This window comes from Pseudophryne corroboree, chromosome 1 (assembly GCF_028390025.1).
Source record: "Pseudophryne corroboree isolate aPseCor3 chromosome 1, aPseCor3.hap2, whole genome shotgun sequence".
In the NCBI taxonomy this organism is placed as follows: domain Eukaryota; kingdom Metazoa; phylum Chordata; class Amphibia; order Anura; family Myobatrachidae; genus Pseudophryne; species Pseudophryne corroboree.
In genome coordinates, this window is record NC_086444.1 from 1149459472 (window position 1) to 1149480155 (window position 20684).

At 46.8% G+C, this 20684-nt stretch overlaps 1 protein-coding gene across 4 annotated transcripts in view; it reads right to left on the reverse strand.

Annotated features, from left to right (window-relative positions):
* Positions 1-518: 518 nt before the first annotated feature.
* The window catches only part of FAM193A (family with sequence similarity 193 member A), a 162068-nt gene continuing 141902 nt past the window's right edge, over positions 519-20684 (reverse strand). For all 4 annotated transcript variants that reach the window (XM_063924609.1, XM_063924600.1, XM_063924592.1 and 1 more), the window contains 7 exons: positions 19316-19598; positions 18603-18789; positions 17507-17740; positions 16964-17107; positions 14697-15504; positions 8537-8618; positions 519-1398 (listed from right to left, as the gene is read on the reverse strand). In XM_063924609.1, the coding sequence (XP_063780679.1) occupies positions 1305-1398; positions 8537-8618; positions 14697-15504; positions 16964-17107; positions 17507-17740; positions 18603-18789; positions 19316-19598 (1832 nt within the window). In that variant the 3' untranslated portion in view covers positions 519-1304. The remainder of the gene's footprint in view (positions 1399-8536; positions 8619-14696; positions 15505-16963; positions 17108-17506; positions 17741-18602; positions 18790-19315; positions 19599-20684) is intronic.

Below are 20684 nucleotides of genomic sequence, written 5' to 3' on the forward strand. Positions count from 1 at the left end.
CGAGTGCAGCGAGCCCCGCGAGGGTATGCCTTTCTACAATTGGGGGTCCCAGATGACAAAACTATCCACACAAACCACAAAAATGCATAAAACATGGTGTCTACCTTTTTTTGTCGATCATTTTCATGTCGACCTTTTGACCCTGTCGACCTTTTGTACGGTCTCCCTTTTTCATGTCGACCTTTTGACCCTGTCGACCTTTTGACACTGTCGACCTAATGTCTGTCTAACATATGGTGTCTATCTATTGACTGTCTAACTAGACTATCTACCTTTTATACCACAACCGTTTTTTCTTCCCCTAACTTTTTACATTTCTACAGTTCAATCAAAATGTTATCAATCTAAAAAAATAAATAAAAAAAAAACGTAGAAAACCTTATTATGGCTTTCTCTCCCCAGTCTACTACCAACAAACGTGATAAAGGAACATGTAAAACTGGCTGCTGAAACACGTATATGACAAAAAAAGAAAAGAATCGAAGACACAGGAAAAACAGCCGATTCGTCTGCCATACTAATGTATTCCATCTTTCAAAAAGAAAGACATGATTTTAATATTACTTAACAATATGTTAAAAAAGTAGCCACTTGGGCGTCAGTGTTAATACAATTATACACTCTAGAACAGATTGATATTGTGAGTATTTTTTTTTTCCTTTTTGTTTTCTTTTTTTTTTCCTCGGTAACTTTCTCTTTCTGCAAGTATTCTTACACAAGCTGGCTACAAGTCTGGAGAGAAAAAAAAAAAAAAGATAAAAAAAACCACAAATAAGCGTAACTTGTACACTTCATTTGGACAGTAGATTGTGTGCACTGGAGAAATGCTTGTCCGTTATGAGACATTCTCCGTGAGATCGGAGAAGTGATGAACAGGTGAGCACTATGAAGTCCATTTCTTTTGCCAATAGTCCGTGTAATAAAACGTAGCAAACCGCTGAAGTGACATGAGCCATCGTGGATGATGCAAGGAGCCTTATTGATGCCTCCACCCAACCCAAGGAACCATTCTTAAGTCTGAGGCCAAGGCAATTAGAAGAGAGCGTATTGCTACAACCAAAGTCTCACTCACAGACTACAAGCACACAAGCTAACAAATTCAGGTAGAAAGTGGCATATTTTTTCTCAGATCAGCAAGACTCATCAGGCCAAGGAGGTTCAGTGCAGATCCACACAGCACTGGGGAAAAGGCAAGGCAGCACTGGCTCAAGGCCTGATTAAGCGCTCAGAACAGCAGGGCATAAAATCAGTGGGACTGGTTCCTGCAGGGTGACCCCCACCCCCTCCTATTTAACTGTTCCTGCTCAGTGTGCAGCATAGGTCGTCTTTTTCAGGGTAAAGTTGGACCAGTTGATTGACAGTCTTTGTCTCGTCTGCCGGGCAGAGTCTAGACAGAACCTGCAAGAGAAATGTGACCCGATTAATTGGAAATTCAACTTAATGTCCGAAAAATGTAAAACTGGCACATCAGAAACTTACGGAACAACTGGCATGTAACCTCTGACATTAGGGGACACGCCTTGTAAGAGGCACACACATTTAAGCCTGATCACATGTAATATAGGACATGACTAACATGGCAGATAACATTACTGGCAGATATTCAAAGCTCAATAAACTTAAATTGAATATAATTAAAATAAAGGAAATATACAAAGAAATGCGAAAAATTAAGACTCCTCAAAAAATAGGAATAGAGAGGCAGATGTATTAACCTGGAGAAGACATAAGGAAGTGATAAACCAGTGATAAGCGCAAGGCGATAAACATCAGCAAATCAGCTCCAATATGTAAATTAACAGTTAGGATCTGATTGGCTGCTGCCTTTATCAACTTGCACATATCACTGGTTTATCAAATCCTTTTGCCTTCTCCAGGTTAATACATCTACCCCTTAATACCTACCGGCAATTCCTTTTCTCCTAGTCTGTAGTGGATACGGGGGTCTTTTACTTTAGTACCATGGGGTATAGATCGGGTCCACTGGAGCCTGGCACTTTAAAACTTTTAGTGTGTGCATGTGTGTGCTGGCTCCTCCCCTCTATACCCCTCCTACCAGACTCAGTCTAGGAAAACTGTGCTCGAGGAGACAGACATGATATGAAAGAAGAAACAATACAACATCGGTGAGGCAACAAGCCAACACACAACCATAAACGAAAGGAGGGTGCTAACCAGAACAGAGGATAGCAACACCAACCTAATCCGGATAGCACACGTCGGTCCAACCAAACCCTTAAGCAGGAACGAAGCACTGAGGCGGGCGGCCCATATCCACTACGGACTAGGAGAAAAAGGAATTACCGGTAGGTATTAAATTCCTATTTTCTCTTACGTCCTCATACTTTAATAACATGGGGAAGTCCCAAAGCTCCCAAACGGGTGGGAAGCGCTGAGACCCCTGTAAAACCGCCTGACTAAACTGAAGGTCATCCTTGGACAAGGTATCGAAACCTATAGAATTTAACAAATGTGTTCGAACCAGACCAAGTTGTAGCTCGGCACAACTGTAGGGACGATACACCACGGGCAGCCGCTCAGGAAGACCCCACCAACCTCGTCAAGTGGGCCTGAATAGATGTCAGCAAGGGCAGAGACGCCGAAGTATAGGCCTGTTGAATGGTCAACCGGAGCCAACGAGCAATAGATTGCTTAGAACCCAGCTGACCAATCTTGGTGGCATCATATAGGACAAAGAGTCAGATTTCCGATGACATGCCGTCCTTTTGACATAAATCTTCAGAGCCCTAACCATATCCAAGGACTCAGGACCAACGGAAGCGTCAGACAACACTGGAACCACAATAGGTTGATTCACATGAAAAGCTGACAACACTTTAGGCAAAAACTGAGGGCGGGTCCTAAGCTCCGCCCTGTCCTCATGAAAAATCAAATAAGGGAACTTACAGGATAAGGCCCCTTATTCAGACACACGTCTGGCAGACGCCAATGCTAATAACATCACCGTCTTTCAGGTTAGAAACTTTAACTCCACCCTATGTAAAGGTTCAGACCAGGCCGATTGGAGGAAGGACAAAACCACATTGAGATCCCACGGAGCCGTGGGAGGAATAAAAGGTGGCTGCAAATGAAGAACACCCTTAAGGAAAGTCTGTACTTCTGGTAACATTGCAAGCCGTTTCTGGAAGAAAATAGAGAGTGCCGACTTTGAGCCTAAACGTAGGCCTATATCTACTTCAGCTTGTAGTAAAAGTAGAAAGCGACCAATTCTAAATTCCACGGGAGACACCCTTCTACTTTCACACCAGGAAACATACTTTTTCCAGATACAATGATAATGTCGTGATGTAACCATCTTCCTGGCCTGGACCATGGTGGAAATAACCCGGGAGGGAAGACCCTTTTCTTGCTAGAATTTCCCTCTTAACTTCCAAGCCGTCAAACGTAGCTGCTGTAAGTCTGAATAGACGAACGGACCTTGCTGCAGAAGATCGCCGTGGAGCAGCAGAGGCCAGGAATCCTCCAGACAAGGTCAGGAGGTCCGAGTACGACGCCCGTTGAGGCCAATCCGGGGCAATTAGAATTGCCTGAACGCTTTCCCTTCTTAAGTCTTTTTAGTACCCTTGGAACCAGCGGCAGAGGTACATCCACGTGTCGTCAGTGCGTCCACTGCTACAGCCTGCAGATCCCTCGTTCTGGAACAGTAACGGCATAGCTTCTTGTTGAGTCGAGAAGCCATCAGATCGATCTGCGGAAAGCCCCACCGGTGAACTAATTGTTGAAACACCTGGGGATGTAGGCCCTTTACCTCAGCAGGCACGACCTCCATCTGGGGGAAGTCTGTTTGCAAGTTGCCCACTCCTGGAATGAATAAGGCTGAAATGGCCCTTGCGTTGGCCTCTGCCCAGAGAAGGATTTTTGAGACCTCTCGCATCGTCACTCGGCTTCTTGTTCCTCCTTGTCGGTTTATGTACGTAACCGCCGTGGCATTATCCAACTGAAGCTGGATCGCCTTAGCCTTCAGGAGATGAGGAGCCTGCAGAAGGGCATTGTAAATTGCCCTGAGCTCCAGGATGTTTATCAGCAGAGCCGATTCCTGTCTCGACCATATCCCCTGGAACTGGGCCCCTTGGGTCACAGCCCCCCATCCCCGGAGGCTGGCATCCGTCATCAGTAGAAACCACGAGTGGATATTGAAACTCCTGCCCACTACCAGGTGAGGAACTTGTAGTCAGCATAATAGAGAGATCCGGGCTCTCTGAGATAGTGTCACTTCCTAATGCATGTGAAGATGAGAGCCCGACCATTTGTCCAGCAGATCCAGCTGTAAGGGTCGGGCATGAAATCTGCCATATTGGATTGCCTCGTAATTAGCAATCATCTTGCCCAGTAATCGGATACAAAGATGAATTGATACCTTGCGAGGACTGAGCACAGAGCAAACCATAGCCTGAATAGTCAAGGCCTCTTCCATCGGGAGAATCACCTTTTGAGACACTGTATCCAGTATCGTTCCCAGGAACTGAAGACGTTGGGTCGATTCCAGGTGAGATTTCTGAAAATCCCGGATCCACCCATGATCCGTAAGTAGGCGAGCCGTCAGATCGATGCTGTGCAGCAGACGCTCCCTGGACACAGCCTTTAATAGGAGATCGTCCAAGTATGGGACTATGTTCACTCCCATCATGTGCAATTGCAGCCTCATCTCTGCCATAACTTTGGTGAAGACCCTCGGAGCTGTGGATTATCCGAAGGGTAAAGCCTGAAACTGGAAATGGTCTTCCAATATGGCGAACCTGAGGTAAGCCTGATGTGGTGCCACATGGGAATATGTAGGTAAGCATCCTTGACGTCCAGAGACACCAGGAACTCCCCCCTCCTCCAGAGTGGACACCACCGCCCGCAAGGATTCCATCTTGAATTTGAACACCAGCAGATACGGGTTTAGAGACTTCAGGTTCATGATGGGGCGCACCGAACCGTCTGTTTTGGGAATGACAAAAAGACTGGAGTGAAAACCCCTGTTGCGTAAGGAGGTACAGGAACTACCAACCCTGTCCGCAAAAGTTTTTGAATAGCCTCTTGCAAGGTAACTTTTGCTGTGGGTAAAGCTGGTAAGCCCGACCTGAAAAACCTGGGAAGAGGGAGTGCTTGAAATTCCAGCCTGCATCCTTGGGAAATGAGGTCTCTCACCCAATGATCCAGGCAGGACTCCGCCCACATGTGGGCCAAGTGTTGAAGGTGAGCACCTACCTGAAAGTCGCCTTGTCGCTGGGGCCAACCATCACGCGGAAGGCTTTGCGGCAGGGGATCCGGTCCACCCATCCGATCCGGAAGGGTGGTCTGGTCCAGGAAGACAGCAGGTGCAGGTTTACGGAACTTACCATGAGATCCTCTGGAAGTGGTGGAGACCCCTCGGCCCCTGCCTCTTGCCACACGAAAGGACTGCAAGGAGGATCCTGTGTAAGGACGTCAAGCAGGCGGAGGATCCTGTGTAAGGACGTCAAGCAGGCGGAGCAGCAGACGGTAGATAAGTAGACTTACCCGCCGTTGCTTGGGAGCTCCATTTATTCAGTTTGTCACCAAACAAAGCACCACCTGTAAAGGGAAGATTTTCTACACCCTTTTTGGAATCAGTGTCTGGCGACCACTGATGTAACCACAGAGCTCTGTGCACCGAAACAGCCATAGCAGTAGTGCGCCCATTAATCTTACACAACTCCGTAATAGCCTCGCTCATAAAATTTGCAGCATCCTGTATATGTTGCAGCAAAGTAATGACCTCATCGCGGGGCAAAGAGTCCAAACCAGTCGATAACATTATCAGACCACTTAACTATTGCTCTGGAAACCAACCCACAAACAATTGTGGGGCGCTGAACAGAGCCTGCCGCCGTATACACTGCCTTGAGCATAGTCTCAATCTTACAGTCAGCTGGCTCTTTCAGGGATATAGCCCCTGACACTGGCAGTACCAAAGTCTTAAACAGTCTGGACACAGAAGTATCGACGGACGTTGGGGTTTTCCCATACCTTCCTGTCCTCAGCGGGAAAGGGAAAAGTAGTGAAAAACCTCTGAGGAAATAAAAACATTTTTATCAGGGTTTAACCATGCCTCCCTGGCCAGGGAGTTCAACTCTTTAGACACAGGAAAAGTCGCTGAGGCCTTTGGTTTAATATTAAAATACGGGCCTCTCTCACAGAGATGAGGGCCTCCACCCCTGGGGACAGAGAGCTGTCCTCATCCATATCATCATTATCTACATAAGGCTGATAAGAATCAGAATTAGACTGGGGCACCTGTGGCAGTGAGCGTTTTTGTGAAACCACTAAAAGCCTTCTTTGCATCTGCTGCCTTGGCCACAGAATCAATAGAATGTTTCAACATCTGTCCCTCCCTTTTAGCCGCAGCTAATTCTGAATTAACATGCTGGATCATGCTGGTAAAGCTGTCTAGCCAGGCAGGTGCTTGTGAACTGTGTCCTTGTGGAGACAAGGAACATTGTTCAAACATGAGTGACCCCGCTGAAGACAGGGATGAAATACAGGCAGTACACATTACCATGTCTACAGACATCCTTCACCCTGTAAAACAGCGCAGCCCACTGACCAAACACCTCCACACAGACCCTAGAGAGTCCCAGGAGGGACACTTGAGGAGCGGACACCAGCACCCAGAAACACTGCAGTATAAGAGTAACTAAGTGTATGACCTGATAGGAGTGCAGCATCGCAATCGCTAGTGTGCTCCCCCCTGTCTAAGACCCCCTGGTGCCAGTACAGAGTGGGTCTCTGGAGGAGAAGCGTTGTGTGCAGTTTGATGCACAGCAGCAGGAAAATGGCGCCTTTCCGCCTCAGGTCCCACTTCGGGAATCCCGGCCCCCTGTAATGGCGTGCGGTCCCATGTTAATAGATTATACTGGCTATGTCAAAAATAGATATATACAGTACACCCAAAGTCTTTCTGTGACAGTGAGCACCTAGGGGCGTCTGCCCTTTGCCAGTTCGTCAACGGCAGGCACCGCAGCTCAGGGCCCGTGACCACCGCTAAACTGCACAGGGGACCCGCTAACTGGGACCCCGGTGTAACACTCACCACACCTGTATCTTCGGCATCTGTTAGAGGGTGGCAGCTAGCTGCTGGAGGGGGCACACATACTAACGATGTGTGATCAGTACCTCAGGAGCTCAGTTACGAACCATTAACCCTCAGGAGGTTGGTTCGGTCCCCCCTCTAAATACCACGAAGCAGGTAGTCTGTCTGCCAAGCAGAGCTACCTGAAAATAACAAACTAAATGAAACGTGAAGAAAAAAATCTCTGGAGCTCCAGAGAAGTGCACCCGGCTCCTCGGGCACATTTTTGGAAACCGAGTCTGGTAGGAGGGGCATAGAGGGGAGGAGCCAGCACACACATGCACACACTAAAAGTTTTAAAGTGCCAGGCTCCAGTGGACCCGATCTATACCCCATGATACTAAAGTACAAGATCCCAGTATCCACTAGGACGTAAGAGAAATAAAGACTTTTTGAAGATAAATTCTTTGCAATTACAACAGTATTTTGAATACATTTCTGATTGATATATCAGAATCAGCTTGATTGGCCAGCTACACTTGCTTATACTAGGAATTTGTTTTCGGTTTACAGTGCAGCAGTCAGGGGGGGAACACGTAGACAAGAGGGGGGGAGGGGAGATTATATGTAGTATACAGATTAAGTAAAAGTACACGGTGTTCGTTCCAATCAGAAGATCGGAGTAGAGCGACTGGACAGTCAATCAACCCGGCGATTTGTCAGGAGTTCAGCAGGTGGACTGCTTGAGGAAAGAAGCTTTTGGAGGCTTCTATTGGTTCTGGTGGGAATGGCCCGTTTTTTGGCTCTGGACCGGTACAGGTCATGGACAGGTGGAAGGTATACTCCGATGATCTTCTCAGCAGTCCTTACCACTCTTTGGAGCCTGCGTTTGTCTCTCTCGCTGGCGGAGCTATGCCAGATGATAATCGTTGAGCAAAGGACAGATTCTATGACTGCGGAGTAGAAGAGGAGCAGGAGATTCTGTGGGATGTTAAACTTCTTAAGTTGCCTTAGGAAGAACAGCCTCTGCTGAGCCTTTCCGATGGTGGCATTTGCATTTAGTCCCCCACTTGAGGTCATACAATATGTGTCATACAAGAGTATTGATAATTATGGTATGGAGATATCCTGCTTCCCTTCCCACACCCCTTAAAAAAGGCACCCGGCACAGTACGCTCCAAATAACTTCAGTGCCATAATAGGCGTCAATTAAATGAGCTGTGATTGCTGAACATTCATAGCATTATACACCAGTGCTGGGTTTGAATATGGAACCCGATTGGATGTAGCATCTATCCAATTAGGTATGATATCACCACCAACCTGCCCGTAAAAGAACGTTTAAATGACTATTCTTTGGGGCACTGGACTGGACTATTTCTTCAATGAATGATTGCTGAACACAGCGATAGTGTTGGTTGAGTTCTCTTCACTGCATATATTAAACAGCTACTACTTTCACGTATACATTTTACATTCACCAAAGTTCTAGCCATTTACCTTTTAAAGTATTCCACTTCTCTTTCAGTCTCGTCCATCTCCACGCTGTCAAGATCAATGTCTTTTGGAAGAAAGACATCATCTGAAAATCAAACCGAAAAAAAACAAAACATTTTTTATATTTCCCAGAAAAAAAGAAAAAAAAGGATTAAAAGGACGGGAAAGAAAAAATAAGATTTTACTTACCGATAAATCTATTTCTCGTAGTCCGTAGTGGATGCTGGGGACTCCGTCAGGACCATGGGGATTAGCGGCTCCGCAGGAGACAGGGCACAAAACTAAAGCTTTAGGATCAGGTGGTGTGTACTGGCTCCTCCCCCTATGACCCTCCTCCAAGCCTCAGTTAGGATACTGTGCCCGGACGAGCGTACACAATAAGGAAGGATATTGAATCCCGGGTAAGACTCATACCAGCCACACCAATCACACCGTATAACTTGTGATCTGAACCCAGTTAACAGTATGACAAACGTAGGAGCCTCTGAACAGACGGCTCACAACAATAACAACCCGATTTTTTTGTAACAACAACTATGTACAAGTATTGCAGACAATCCGCACTTGGGATGGGCGCCCAGCATCCACTACGGACTACGAGAAATAGATTTATCGGTAAGTAAAATCTTATTTTCTCTGACGTCCTAAGTGGATGCTGGGGACTCCGTCAGGACCATGGGGATTATACCAAAGCTCCCAAACGGGCGGGAGAGTGCGGATGACTCTGCAGCACCGAGTGAGAGAACTCCAGGTCCTCCTCAGCCAGGGTGTGCCCCTGACCAAGTAGCAGCTCGGCAAAGTTGTAAAGCCGAGACCCCTCGGGCAGTCGCCCAAGATGAGCCCACCTTCCTTGTGGAATGGGCATTTATATATTTTGGCTGTGGCAGTCCTGCCACAGAATGTGCAAGCTGAATTGTACTACACATTCAACTAGCAATCGTCTGCTTAGAAGCAAGAGCACCCAGTTTTTTGGGTGCATACAGGATAACAGCAAGTCAGTTTTCCTGACTCCAGCCGTCCTGGAAATCTATATTTTCAGGGCCCTGACAACATCTAGCAACTTGGAGTCCTCCAAGTCTCTAGTAGCCGCAGGTACCACAATAAGCTGGTTCAGATGAAACGCTGACACCAACTTAGGGAGAAACTGGGGACGAGTCCGCAGCTCTGCCCTGTCCGAATGGACAATCAGATATGGGCTTTTGTGAGACAAAGCCGCCAATTCTGACACTCGCCTGGCCGAGGCCAGGGCCAACATCATGGTCACTTTCCATGTGAGATATTTCAAATCCACAGATTTGAGCGGTTTAAACCAACGTGATTTGAGGAATCCCAGGACTACGTTGAGATCCCACAGTGCCACTGGAGGCACAAAAGGGGGTTGTATATGCAGTACTCCCTTGTCAAATTTCTGGACTTCAGGAACTGAAGCCAATTCTTTCTGGAAGAAAATCGACAGGGCCGAAATTTGAACCTTAATGGACCCCAATTTGAGGCCCATAGACACTCCTGTTTGCAGGAAATGCAGGAATCGACCGAGTTGAAATTTCTTCGTGGGGCCTTCCTGGCCTCACACCACGCAACATATTTTCGCCACATGTGGTGATAATGTTGTGCGGTCACCTCCTTCCTGGCTTTGACCAGGGTAGGAATGACCTCTTCCGGAATGCCTTTTTCCCTTAGGATCCGGCGTTCAACCGCCATGCCGTCAAACGCAGCCGCGGTAAGTCTTGGAACAGACATGGTACTTGCTGAAACAAGTCCCTTCTTATCGGCAGAGGCCCTGAGTCCTCTGTGAGCATCTCTTGAAGTTCCGGGTACCAAGTCCTTCTTGGCCCACCCGGAGCCACGAGTATAGTTCTTACTCCTCTACAACTTATAATTCTCAGTACCTTTGGTATGAGAAGCAGAGGAGGGAACACATACACCGACTGGTACACCCCTGGTGTTACCAGAACGTCCACAGCTATTGCCTGAGGGTCTCTTGACCTAGCGCAATACCTGTCCAGTTTTTTGTTCAGGCGGGACGCCATCATGTCCACCTTTGGTCTTTCCCAACGGTGCACAATCATGTGGAAAAAACTTCTCGATGAAGTCCCCACTCTCCCGGGTGGAGGTCGTGCTGAGGAAGTCTGCTTCCCAGTTGTCCACTCCCGGAATGAAAACTGCTGACAGTGCTATCACATGATTTTCCGCCCAGCGAAGAATCCTTGCAGTTTCTGCCATTGTCCTCCTGCTTCTTGTGCCGCCCTGTCTGTTTATGTGGGCGACTGCCGTGATGTTGTCCCACTGGATCAATACCGGCTGACCTTGAAGCAGAGGTCTTGCTAAGCTTAGAGCATTGTAAATTGCTCTTAGCTCCAGTATATTTATGCGGAGAGAAGTCCCCAGACTTGATCACACTCCCTGGAAATTTTTTCCCTGTGTGACTGCTCCCCAGCCTTTCAAGCTGGAATCCGTGGTCACCAGGACCCAGTCCTGAATGCATAACTGTGGCCCTTTAGTAGATGAGCACTCTGCAGCCACCACAGAAGAGACACCCTTGTCCTTGGAGACAGGGTTATCCGCTGATGCATCTGAAGATGCGATCCGGACCATTTGTCCAGCAGATCCCACTGAAAAGTTCTTGCGTGAAATCTGCCGAATGGAATCGCTTCGTAAGAAGCCACCATTTTTCCCAGGACCCTTGTGCAATGATGCACTGACACTTTTCCTGGTTTTTGGAGGTTCCTGACTAGCTCGGATAACTCCCTGGCTTTCTCCTCCGGGAGAAACACCTTTTTCTGGACTGTGTCCAGAATCATCCCTAGGGACAGCAGACGTGTCGTCGGAGACAGCTGCGATTTTGGAATATTTAGAATCCACCCGTGCTGTCGTAGAACTACTTGAGATAGTGCTACTCAGACCTCCAACTGTTCTCTGGACCTTGCCCTTATCAGGAGATCGTCCAAGTAAGGGATAATTAAGACGCCTTTTCTTCGAAGAAGAATCATCATTTCGGCCATTACCTTGGTAAAGACCCGGGGTGCCGTGGACAATCCAAACGGCAGCGTCTGAAACTGATAGTGACAGTTTTGTACCACGAACCTGAGGTACCCTTTGTGAGAAGGGCAAATTTGGACATGGAGGTAAGCATCCTTGATGTCCAGGGACACCATATAGTCCCCTTCTTCCTGGTTCGCTATCACTGCTCTGAGTGACTCCATTTAGAATAGGTCTCACCGAGCCGTCTGGCTTCAGTACCACAATATAGTGTGGAATAATACCCCTTTACTTGTTGTAGGAGGGGTACTTTGATTATCACCTGCTGGGAATACAGCTTGTGAATTGTTTCCAATACTGCCTCCCTGTCGGAGGTAGACGTTGGTAAAGCAAACTTCAGGAACTTGCGAGGGGAGACGTCTCGAATTTCCAATCTGTACCCCTGGGATACTACTTGTAGGATCCAGGGGTCCACTTGCGAGTGAGCCCCCTGCGTGCTGAAACTCTTGAGACGACCCCCCACCGCACCTGTTTGTACGGCCCCAGCGTCATGCTGAGGACTTGGCAGAAGCGGTGGAAGGCTTCTGTTCCTGGGAATGGGCTGCCTGCTGCAGTCTTCTTCCCTTACCTCTATCCCTGGGCAGATATTATGGGGACGAAAGGACTGAGGCTGAAAAGACTGTCTTTTTCTGCTGAGATGTGACTTGGGGTAAAAAAGGTGGATTTTCTAGCTGTTGCCGTGGCCACCAGGTCCGATGGACCGACCCCAAATAACTCCTCCCTTTTATACGGCAATACTTCCATGTGCCGTTTGGAATCTGCATCACCTGACCACTGTCGTGTCCATAAACATCGTCTGGCAGATATGGACATCGCACTTACTCTTGATGCCAGAGTTTCGCATATATAGAAATGCATCTTTTAAATGCTCTATAGTCAATAAAATACTGTCCCTGTCAAGGGTATCAATATTTCCAGTCAGGGAATCCGACCAAGCCACCCCAGCGCTGCCCATCCAGGCTGAGGCGATCGCTGGTCGCAGTATAACACCAGTATGTGTGTATATACTTTTTAGGATATTTTACAACCTCCTATCAGTTGGCTCCTTGAGGGCGTCCGTATCTGGAGACGGTAACGCCACTTGTTTTTATAAGCGTGTGAGCGCCTTATCCACCCTAAGGTGTGTTTCCCAACGCGCCATAACTTCTGGCGGGAAAAGGTATACCGCCAATAATTTTCTATCGGGGGAAACCCACGCATCATCACACACTTCATTTAATTTATCTGATTCAGGAAAAACCACATGTAGTTTTTTCACACTCCACATAATACCCTTTTTTGTGGTACTTGTAGTATCAGAAATATGTAACATCTCCTTCATTGCCCTTAACAAGTAACGTGTGGCCCTAAAGGAAAATACGTTTGTTTCTTCACCGTCGACACTGGAGTCAGTGTCCGTGTCTGTGTCGACCGACTGAGGAAAAAAGGACGTTTTAACGCCCCTGACGGTGTTTTAGACGCCTGGACAGGTACTAATTGGTTTGCCGGCCGTCTCATGTCGTCAACCGACCTTGCAGCGTGTTGACATTATCACGTAATTCCTTAAATAAGCCATCCATTCCGGTGTCGACTCCCTAGAGAGTGACATCACCATTACCGGCAATTGCTCCGCCTCCTCACCAACATCGTCCTCATACATGTCGACACACAAGTACCGACACACAGCACACACACAGGGAATGCTCTGATAGAGGACAGGACCCCACTAGCCCTTTGGGGAGACAGAGGGAGAGTTTGCCAGCACACACCAAAAACGCTATATTATACAGGGACAACCTTTATATAAGTGTTTTTCCCTTATAGCATTTTAATATATATATATATATACATATCGCCAAATAAGTGCCCCCCCTCTCTGTTTTAACCCTGTTTCTGTAGTGCAGTGCAGGGGAGAGCCTGGGAGCCTTCCCACCAGCATTTCTGTGAGGGAAAATGGCGCTGTGTGCTGAGGAGAATAGGCCCCGCCCCCTTTTCGGCGGGCTTCTTCTCCCGTTTTTCTGAGACCTGGCAGGGGTTAAATACATCCATATAGCCTCCAGGGGCTATATGTGATGTATTTTTACCAAGAATAAGGTATTATACATTGCTGCCCAGGGCGCCCCCAGCAACGCCCTGCACCCTCCGTGACCGTTGGTGTGAAGTGTGTGACAACAATGGCGCACAGCTGCAGTGCTGTGTGCTACCTTCATGAAGACTGAAAAGCCTTCTGCCGCCGGTTTCTGGACCTTCAATCTTCAGCATCTGCAAGGGGGGTCGGCGGCGCGGCTCCGGGACGAACCCCAGGGTGAGACCTGTGTTCCGACTCCCTCTGGAGCTAATGGTGTCCAGTAGCCTAAGAAGCCAATCCATCCTGCACGCAGGTGAGTTGAACTTCTCTCCCCTAAGTCCCTCGATGCAGTGAGCCTGTTGCCAGCAGGACTCACTGAAAATAAGAAACCTAAAAACTTTTTCTAAGCAGCTCCTTAAGAGAGCCACCTAGATTGCACCCTGCTCGGACGGGCACAAAAACCTAACTGAGGCTTGGAGGAGGGTCATAGGGGGAGGAGCCAGTACACACCACCTGATCCTAAAGCTTTAGTTTTGTGCCCTGTCTCCTGCGGAGCCGCTAATCCCCATGGTCCTGACGGAGTCCCCAGCATCCACTTAGGACGTCAGAGAAATCACAAAACAAAAAATCAAGTAAATAGATAAAACAAAACTATTGTTATGTTACTGAATTCTACAAGGGCCCATCACCAAAAATGGGAGAAACGCAAACCTGTATTAAAGAAGCGAATGTAGAGCCTGTAACGTTATGGAATATTTAAATTGGCCACTTTCAGCCAAATCCATAACACTAGCATTTATAAAATGACTAGATAAGCACCATCTACATTTAACTGGCCTATAAATTGTATGTTGTCTATTTGTAGCATGATACCCTATAACAGTGCTACACACCCTGCAGGCACTTTCTAAATAATGTGTAACATTAAGGTAGGCTTATTGGATGCTGAAGGAACAATGTGTACCTTTTCATTATAGTAAACTTCATAAATATCAAAGAAAACAAAGGCTTCCTATGTCAGGATAAGAAGATTATAAACAGCAAAAAAATAAATAAAGACCGTACGTCCTTTCTTACCAATAGAGTTATTGACCTTCTCGCCTTTCTTCTTTTTATTCTTTTTGCTTTTTCCCTTGGGCTGTGGGGACTCAGCAGTGGCCTGTGGCTTATTGTTCTGTTGCTCGACCATTACAGCGGGCTCACTAGCTGCTGGTGGTTTTTCCTCTTTTACGTGGTTTAGCGTTTTTTTGTTGTTACTGTTCCCTGCCCTTTTATCCTCTTTCTTCTGTTCAACCAATGGGGCAACCTCTACAGCTCGGACTTTGGCTTCATTTTGGTTTTTCAGTTTTGGTTGTACTTCGGCAGGTTTGGGGGCCTCTGATTTTTTAACCTGTTCCGGGCTAAGCTTTGTGGTCTGTGATTTAGGCTGCTTCTGCTTGACGTTGTTCTCCTTGTGGTGGACCAAGTCAAGGAGGAGGGAGAGCTGCTCCTGCTGTTTTGCTTTCACCTCTTTTGGGCTGTACGACTTCAAGTCTCTGCCATTTGTGTGATTGGGTAGCTTGCTTATGGCCTCTAACAACTGACTTGGCTCAGTTTTGTGAGGCTGCCTGCCTGCTAGTGGAACGGAGAGAGTTTCCTGCTCTAGGATGCCATTGGGAATTATCTCAGAGGTGGGCTCCTTACTGGAGAGCATGTTGTGCGTCAGGCGATCTGCCTTGTGAGTGTCTTTATTTGAACGCTCTTTTTTCTTTTTCTTATATGCCTGACACTCCTGGTGTCGCTGAAACTCTCGTTTCAACCGCTCCTCGTGCTGCCTCTCCTCTTCTAAAAGTTGGAGTTCTTCCTGTTCCCTGGCTTCTGCTTCCTGTCGCGCCTTATCCTCTAGCTGAATAAGAATATAGTAAGAATACAGCAAGATGCAAACAAAAGCCTTCCAGCACAATAATGATACATACGCATGCACAGCAACCATATATACAAGAACTCACATTATTAAAGACATGTTACATAAATGTCTTCAAAATCCTGGATGGATGGACAACAACGAATCTGGATTAATGATGTACGAAGTGTTTGCAATCATTTTTATTTGGCGTTGACTTTAATTGCTTGCAATAAAAAAGGAAATATACAAGCAAGATAAGTCAGGGGCAATTAAATTATAGTTGAGGTTCTCCTGGTGTAGGAGACCTCCTTAAACAGAAGGCACCAAGCACCAACACTTCAAATTATTCTATTTATGCCTCTGTCTTCACTACTCTGGATATCCATTAGGAACTCCAGTGTCCTTAATATTTTCATCATAGGTGCTTTAAAATTTACTATTTGAATATGAAAAATTTTCGTCACCCTTGATAAATGGATCATATTTAAGAGGTGATAACCCCTCCGTGTGGATTCTGTGTAATTATCCTTTTCTTATGTTGTTTGTAATTAAAAAAAAGTTACGTTTTAGAATTTATCATTTCAAAGTGTGCCCCAACACAGACTCATTAAAGTAAGGTAAGGAATTTTTAGGCAGGAGTCATGCACCAGTTAGCGGTTTTTTGGTTTCACTTCTATGGGTGAGCTCACCTTTTCCATCTTGGGACTTAATAAAAAAAAACTGAGCGCAACATGTCGGCGAATGGAAACATCGCTATGGAACTGCAATGTGACCATTAACGTCTAACACCTAATTATCAAAAGCCGTAGTAAAATCTGGTCCCATGGAAATCACACTAGTAAGATTTTTGAAATGGCTTATCTTGAATCAATACCTGCTGATACGTTATTAAAAGGGGTGTGGACTGAATGATAGCTAGTGTCAAGATAGACTGCCAGAAGGTAGACGGGGCCAAAGAGTTCCACGGGGCCAAAGGGTTGACCCATTTTTTTTTTGTCATTCTTTTGTTACTTAGCCTAACCAACATGAAAACCATGTGTCCACCTTTTGTATGTTTTCCTAGTGACTGTGTCATCCTTTTAACCGTCTACCTAAGGCACCGTCTACTAGTTACCTGTTGACCCTGTCTACTTATTCTATGTCGACCTACTGTGCTGTCCATCTAGACACGGTCAATCCTCTATTCACATACCTTATTAAAAAGACTGGTGCTCCTTTGACTATAAACAAATGTATAATTTATTATGAAGACTGAGGGTCATGAGAGGCTGTATAGAAGATTACAAGGTAGCACATACGGCCCCAAGTAAGTGCCCATAACTGCTTTAGCCGATGTCTCTTAATGGCCAGAGACATACCAGGGATGGAAGGGTGTATGCACATGTCACAATATGGTACTGTGTGTTCGGTACCTTGCCCCTAAGGATGCTTCCCAGACACTGCTGGCCCAGATGCTAACCTGCTGCTTATCCTGTTGTTCTCGGTCCGGCTCAGCTTCTGCTATGTCAGTCTGATCCTCAGCCGTGCTGGTGCAGATGCCCTGCATGCTTCCCTCGAGCACATGGCCGACAATAATATTCATTGCTGGGCTCGCCCCATACTCCTATCGGGTAGCACATAGGGAAATATAGCATTAGAATAAAAAAAAAAAAAAATAAATATATATATTTAATATGCAGCATTGTATTAGTAGCAGAATAACTGTATAAATCTTGCGGTGGAATAGCCTGTCATCCACATGGAAGAATCTGTATGTTAGAACACAACCCTGTTCCAGCACGGAGGGCAGGTTCCAGCAGCACAGGCACAACAGGTCTGGCTGACATCACATGTGCACTTCAGGTCTGTGTGTACAATTCCCAGCATGCCTTAAGCTGTCTGCGGTTTCTAGCATGGCTAGTGCACACGTGGCAAGGACAGCCTGCACTCATGTTCTCTTATGTGTTAAAGCAAACGCAGTGTGTCACTAGGCCCTGATGCTGGGGAAACGGGGTTCGCTCACCTTCCTCTGCTTGTGCCTGGCGCGTTTGGCTGCCCGTGTGCTGCTAACTGGCTTGGTCTCTGAGCTGTTGATGAACTGCACCAGGTCTTCTACTTTCCGATGGTCAATCACCTCCGTTTCCCTTTCAGAGATCTGGTCTGGCTTTTTGGGCTGTTCCTCTTTCCTCTTCGTGAGCCTTAGGCGAAGTTTCTCCCTCATTTCTGTGTAATTTCTACTGGTTGGTGCTGAAGGAGGCTACACGTAAGAGGAGACACGTTAAGGAAATATTGCAATACCATTTTGCATCGCAGCCAAGTCTAAGACAAGCGCAAAGAGTGACTGCTGCAACTGTAGAACGCATTGCTACATGTGAACAGCAAGAGATTGTTGGACTGCTATAGCAACAAAGGGAAGCAATTTGCTTCCCGACAGCCGGTATCCCGGCGGTCGATATACCGACGCCGGGATCCCAAAGTAGAAGACAATACTGGCATCACACTACCGACAGCCGGCATCTCGATCATCTGGACAGCGGGACGCAGTGGCGTCCTGATCGGGGGTAGGTGGTTAGGTTTAAGCAGAAGGGAGGTTAGGGTTAGGCTACTGGGTCGGGAAGGTTAGGCTTAGGGACCGGGGAGGGAGGGTTAGGATTAGGCACACAGAAGGGGAGGGAAGGGATAAGCATCAAGCAAGGAGGGTTAGGTTTAGGCAGCGGGGAAGAGAGGGTTAGGGTTAGGAACACACAAAGCAGGGTTAGGGTAGGGGGCAGAGGAGGGTTAGGGTAGGGGGCAGAGGAGGGTTAGGGAGCTTATTGGGGGGCTGTTGGGACTCTGATGGACGGGATGCCACTGTTGGCATCCCGTCCATCTGCAAATCATTCTGATCCCGCCACAAAGCCAATAATTAAAGGTTGGAAAATGCCTCTAGCAGCTTATTCTACGGCAAAAGAAGTAACCATTGATTGTTTGCTGGGGTCCTGGAGAACAGATGACGGCACATTGTGGGGAAAAGGAGCATTACGTTACAGGTTATTACAATGGAAAAAGGAAACCATTGTAACGCAAAGTAAGCTCCTGACGTGCACTTAATTTGCCATCACGCGTGTTAGTATCCTCACCCCTCCATGACCGAAGAACTCGCAGTAGCAGCAGTCACAGTATTTGCCCTCTTTCTGGTTAGTGGATGTGGACGTGCTGGAGCTGTGTTCTGAACAGCTGTCCTCGTCCTGACTTTCCTCGCCGTCGTAGTGCTGGTGGTCATATGCCCCGTTGTTCTCACACCGATGTCCCTCACAGTCAGGGTCGCTAGAACACAAAAGCATCTGATGTGTTAGATACTACTGTGTACTCAAAAGGAAACTATTAGTAGCAGACTGTAAATCCTGGGAGAAGCAGTATGTGAGCTGTCTTCAATAGATGACCTGTGCACAGTCACTCACTCAGACACTGGGAGGAGAACCTAGGGCTCGATTCAATTCAGCGTGGATCGAATAGTGCCAGGAGGGTGCTCCTGGAGCTATTCAATCCAGCGCGCTGGCATCCCCGACTAGTGGATTTCTTCTTGCACCCCTCTGGAGGTGCGAGCAGAAATCTGACAACACTTAGGTCCGTGATGCTGTTTTGTGGAGGGCACTTTAGACCGAGAATGCCCGTTCTCGCGCCTAAACACCCTGTTTAGTCCGTGAATTCTCCGACTTAGCATTACGCTGAACTGAATAGCTCCGGAAGCTCCCTCCCGACGCTATTCAATCAGTGCTGAATTGAATCGAGCCCTAAGTGTGCTGTCGACAAGAGAGGTTAGCGAATAGATGACCTGGGCACTGTCACTCACCTGCAGACACTGGGAGGAGCACTAAGTGTGCTGTCTGTAGTAGACGTTGGTGGTGCAGCTGTAGACGGACAGAAACCTAGATGTGGATCCACAAAACCAGGAGCGGTGGCAGCTGTTTTGGGGAAGGGTTGAGCAGTTATATTTGGGAGGTGTGGAGTGGCGGCTGTTGAGTGTGTACCAGGGGAAAGGGAAGGAAGAGTTGCTAAACTTGTAGGACTGTTTCTTGGTGCTACCGGTGTAGAAGGATGCCTATGGTCTTCCTTGATGTTGTGAAATACGTCACCTTAAATGAATAAATACAAGAATAAAAAGTTAAAACTAAAAAATTTTTTTTTAAACCAAACAAACCACAAGCGCTGTCTAAATGCATATAATTCACTGTAAATATAGGACATAATCGCTCACAAAAGATTTGCAGTTATGTGGGCTGACCCACTATTGAGCAGAATGAGGCTTCAATATGTGTGGCATGTAATGAACACCACAATTAAGAGATTGACCAATATTAATTTAAATGTAGCCAATGACTTTCAATGAGACATAATGGGCACAACCTGATGTTGCCCGTACATGGAATGTTACAGCGGTCACATTCAGCACACAAAACAGTCAAATATTCAGTGTGTAGGAAAATGGTGCACTGTAAGTAAAAACATACTACATAAAAAAACACCACACACTGTAAAGGATACAATTAATACTGTAGGACTACACTCAATTTCTAGGTTTGCAATATATCACCAGTACAGTTCCCTTATGTTCTCCCCCTTGCACTAACCATGTCACCAGTGCTCTGCTTCCTTTTCCTCCTACTCCCCTTCAGTGACCATAGCACAGTTTGCTTGTCAATACATTGACCACAGACCCTGAAATTGACGATTTAGGACCACTGCTCCCCAACCTCTGAGACTTGCGTCCATCGTCAGAATTATCCAGATCCGGACTCTGAACCATTTTCCAGCAGTGAGATGCTGTACTTGGAGCCACCAGAGTAGTGATACTCTGGCCCTTGGAGACAACTGCACCATTTGATGAATTTGAAGATGAGATCCTGACCATTGTGCGAGAAGATCCAGTTGAAATAGATGTGAGTGACATCTTCCGAACTGGAGTGCTTCGAAAGAAGCCACCATCTTTCCTAACAATCGAATGCACAAGTGCACAGAGACCATCAGTGGATTGAGCACTAACTGTACCAGATGAGGAATACTTTGTGCTTTCTATTCTGGCAGGTAAACGCGTTGATCCACCGTTTCCAGAATCATTCCTAGGAATTTAATTCTTTGACACAGAACTAGGCTTGATTTCTTGAAGTTGACAACCCAACTGTGATGAACTAGTACACTGTACGTTAGTAAGGTATGTTGGA